The 3,916-nt window shown below is 43.6% G+C and overlaps 1 protein-coding gene across 1 annotated transcript in view; it reads right to left on the bottom strand.

Annotated features, from left to right (window-relative positions):
* DNM3 (dynamin 3) overlaps positions 1-3,121 on the bottom strand; it is a 283,200-nt gene extending 280,079 nt beyond the window's left edge. The window contains exons 1-3 of the mRNA XM_015566069.1: positions 3,001-3,121; positions 2,093-2,253; positions 872-1,014 (exon numbers count right to left, since the gene is read on the bottom strand). Coding sequence (XP_015421555.1) covers positions 872-1,014; positions 2,093-2,253; positions 3,001-3,121 — 425 coding nt within the window. The remainder of the gene's footprint in view (positions 1-871; positions 1,015-2,092; positions 2,254-3,000) is intronic.
* Between the last annotated feature and the right edge of the window lie 795 nt (positions 3,122-3,916).

The raw sequence follows: 3,916 nt of genomic DNA, 5'->3' as shown, positions 1-3,916 counted from the left end.
TTTCCCTTTCCCTTCCCTCTTCCTTGTTCTCTCTAAAAATCTTTAAAAGGAAAAGAGAGAGAGAGAGATGGCAAGCATTATCTTTGGAAATGGACTTCATATGTCCTGGAATATAAGGTGGATGGGGCGGGGGTAGGGAGGTGTCTTCTGGTTGAGAGGGCCCTGAGGCAAGTTACAGAACAGGGATACAAGGACAGATGAGGCTGGAAGGGAACCGAAGAGGGAGTCAGGGTAACAGACACAAGGAGCTGGTCATTCTCTAACAACGCCACAATCCTATCCCAGGCCCCACAGGGATAAATCTAGTAACCAAGGATAAGATGGGAAGATCATGAAGGAATAAAAAGATACTTGGCAGTTTTCATGTTTGCATGTTCAAATGGTTAATTAAAATCATTAAGGACAAGGATAAAGAAATTTCAGTGTGTATGTACTTTTCTATTGAATCCTTGGTTCTCATTCCACTGGAAAACATATACACAGATCACATGAAATGATTGGGGGGAAAAAGTACAAGTGACACCGAGGGAAGGTGGACAATCCAGGTGACACTTTCAACAGAAGCTCTGCCCACTTCTAATTCTAAGGGCAAAAACACCCCTGCTGAGTTATTGTATCGGTACTACCTATTTACTGAATGCAATTATAAAAGCACCATAAAATTGGGCATAAGGATGAGCATCTGGTTAAATTTGTAAGAACAATTATTCTTCAAGAAAATGTAAAGATTCAAGGCTCACTGTATAATTTATACAAAGCCTCATATAATTGACTTGCTGCTTCTGTTACGACCGACCGGATGGATAACAGACCGAGGCAAAAGCCCAGAGGGAAAATGGTAGGGCGGGGCAAGGGAGGGAGAGGGGCTCACTGCAGCAGGGCTTTGGTCTTCCTGGTGGGGTCCTCGGGCTTGAAGTTCTTGTAGGCGTCAACTTCGTGTTCTATGGACAGCATCTGGGCCTGCAGTTTGTTCCTGAAGTTTGGCAGGGTGTCTCGAATGTGGTTGGTGAGTTGCTAAATAAAACAAAATAAAAATCTCACACACTCATACGACAGGTTGAAGATTAGCTCGTGAGGTTGAAGATTAGCTTGGGAGACAAAAACTCGGCCTTCACTGTTTTTCTTTTTTTTAATATATTTTTAATTGTTGATAGTATTACAGATATCTCTCATTCCCCCCGACCCCTTTTAACTCCCCCTCCGCCCAGCCCCTACCTATTCCCCCAGGTCTTTACTACCCTATTGCCTGTGTCTATGGGCTATGCATATAAGTATGTAAGTTTTTTGGTTTATCTCTTCTCGTTCCCCCAACCCCACATTGAGGCATGTCAGTCTGTTCCATGCCTCCATGCTTTGCTCCACTGTTTTTCTAATTGCTCAACACTGGAGGAATGTAGAGACAGGTAGTCAGAAGAAGCTCAGACCCTCTCCTCCACTGCTGGAGGCGATGCTCGAAATGTCTCCGAGTTACTCGCCGAGGCCATCTGGTGTAGCCTGTTCCAATGCAGCTGATGTTACCAATGAGGATGCCTAGCAACACCCGGTAGGGATCGATGATCAGATCACTTACCTTGTCCCAAGAAACCTTAAGTTACAATGTGGTGGAAACGAAGGAGTGGAGAGCTACGCGGGGTGCCTGACGTTCTCAGGAGACATGGCTCCCCACCCTGGTGGAGCTCAGAGGAACCTGTCGGCTGTGAACCTCCCCTCCATTCTGCAGCCCAAACAGGCGAAGCTCTTGGCTCTACCTCTAGGCCCAGTCTTACCACGCTGGGTCACTGGCTTCTGCCTTCAACAGGTTACCTATACAAATGTGCGCTGAAATGTATACCCCTGGTTCACTGCTCCTCAATAAGTATGTCTTTCTGCTTGAGCACTGTTCTTTCAATAATATTAAGGTGGATGATTCTATTCAAGAGAATAGTAACAATGTGGCTGTAAATATTTATATTCATTTTTAAAATTCCTGTCATTTAAGCTGCATGTCTTATGTTAAGAAAAAATGAATATAAAAATAAGAAATATGAATTCCAAAAGTCACTTACATATTTCCTTAATTGTTCTTGTTGCTTGAAAGCACATTAATTTTTACCTGATTAAGGACCTTCTGTAGGTGCGGGGTCCCCATCCGGTCGGCAATATGTCTGTAAGCCGGGTGTGAGAGAAAAAATTTCCTCTCCGCCAGCATGGCAGCCTTGATGTCCTTCTTCCCATCGATGTCCTTCTGGCTTCTGTTCACCACCCCCACGTAACCTGAAACAGAACACACACCTATGGTGTTTGGGGCACTCTCCAAGGCTCTCAAAGAGGCTGAATAAAAAAGGCAAAATTATTAAGGCCAAGAAATGGGTCCCTTTTCAAAATTCAACTTGAGACATCAGTATTTAACGAAGGCTGGTTGATTTGGCTAATGGCAATATTTCAGCATTAACAATAATGTCCTTTACCCTTAAAAGCTCTGTACATTTTAATAAAGTATGTTTCTGCTCAACCAGTGTGTCTCAGTGGTTGAGCGTCCTGGGTTCGATTCCCAGTCAGGGCACATTCCTGGCTTGTGGGCTCGATCCCCATTAGGGAATGTGCAGGAGGCAGCCGATCCATGATTCTCTCTTATCAATGTTTCTATCTCTCACTCTTCCTTCCTCTCTAAAATCAATTTTTTTTAAACTTTTTTTTTAAAAAATAGAGTATGTTTCTTAGCAGTTTTGCCATATAGCAGGTAAGTCAGACTTAGAAGAGGACAGTATATATTTATGCAGTCTTTGAATACTTATACCCTTCCTTCCAACCCCCCGCCCCTTTTTCTATTTTCTTGTTCCTATTAAGGAATACTTTCCCCCGTGGATCATTTTTCATGTGTCTATTCCATAAAAAGTGTAGCTAATCATAAACCCATTCCTCACACCTGAGGCAGCATCAAAACCAGGCCTCTCACTGGCCTTCCCATTGTTTCTCGGCCACGTCACCAAAGGAATCCCTGGGGGGCACACGGTACGTTACCCCTGCGAAGAGGCAGCAGCTTATTCTCCAGAATGTCCCTGGCATCCGTTCCCTCATCCATAAGGTCCAGTTTGGTGATGACTCCAATGGTTCTCAGACCTGCAGTACCAAACAAACCCATTGCACAGTTTGCAGGAAATGAACAAATTGTAGAGACATATTTCTCCCCATGCTAAGCATAACACACTCATATGTCTGGTCCTTTTCCTGCTCCTCTCTCTAATCTACTGCTACCCCAGGCCAGTCTGGGGGACTCCAATGAGATGAGGAGGAGAATTGTGAAACCACCCATCCATGAGATAACTTTCTGTTCAACAGAGAAAAAAATAAACAGTGTATCACCAAATACTTTTAAATTCATGAGTTTATTTTTGTATCTCGCATACATGGCAATTATACATTTAAATTTTCCTCCCAGGTTCCACACATAACATTCATGCTTAAATTTTTTTTTATGTATGACCTTATTTAAAAACATAATGGGTCAATGATGAGATTGTACTAAAAATGAAGGCTTATTATTGATCCAGTTCTGGAGCTGGGTCCAGTACAGCATTAAGCTAGTTACAGCCCATCAGTCCATTGTGTGTGGGGTCCACACCGTCTGGGCCATGTGAGCAAATGCAGAATGTGAGAGCCCCACAAGCCAGGAGCACGAGCCAAGAGCAAGAGAGAGAGAGAGCTCCTTTGTTTAGAAGATTATATATCTCAAATTTTCCCATGTTGCAGTGGCCACCCTACTCCGGCCAATGACCTCCTCCCCGGTGTGACTGGCAGACAAGTACCTTCCCTATGTCACTCAGACTTTACTGGGCATGTGTCTATTTGGCCTTCCCTTTGCTTCGTTCCAGTTATTTATAACTGGGTTCATGACAACGGAATCCATAGAATATACCTAATCACTTTGAAGGTATTA

This window comes from Myotis davidii, unplaced genomic scaffold (genome assembly GCF_000327345.1).
Source record: "Myotis davidii unplaced genomic scaffold, ASM32734v1 scaffold580, whole genome shotgun sequence".
Lineage (NCBI taxonomy): Eukaryota > Metazoa > Chordata > Mammalia > Chiroptera > Vespertilionidae > Myotis > Myotis davidii.
This window is presented reverse-complemented; position numbering and strand designations above follow the sequence as displayed.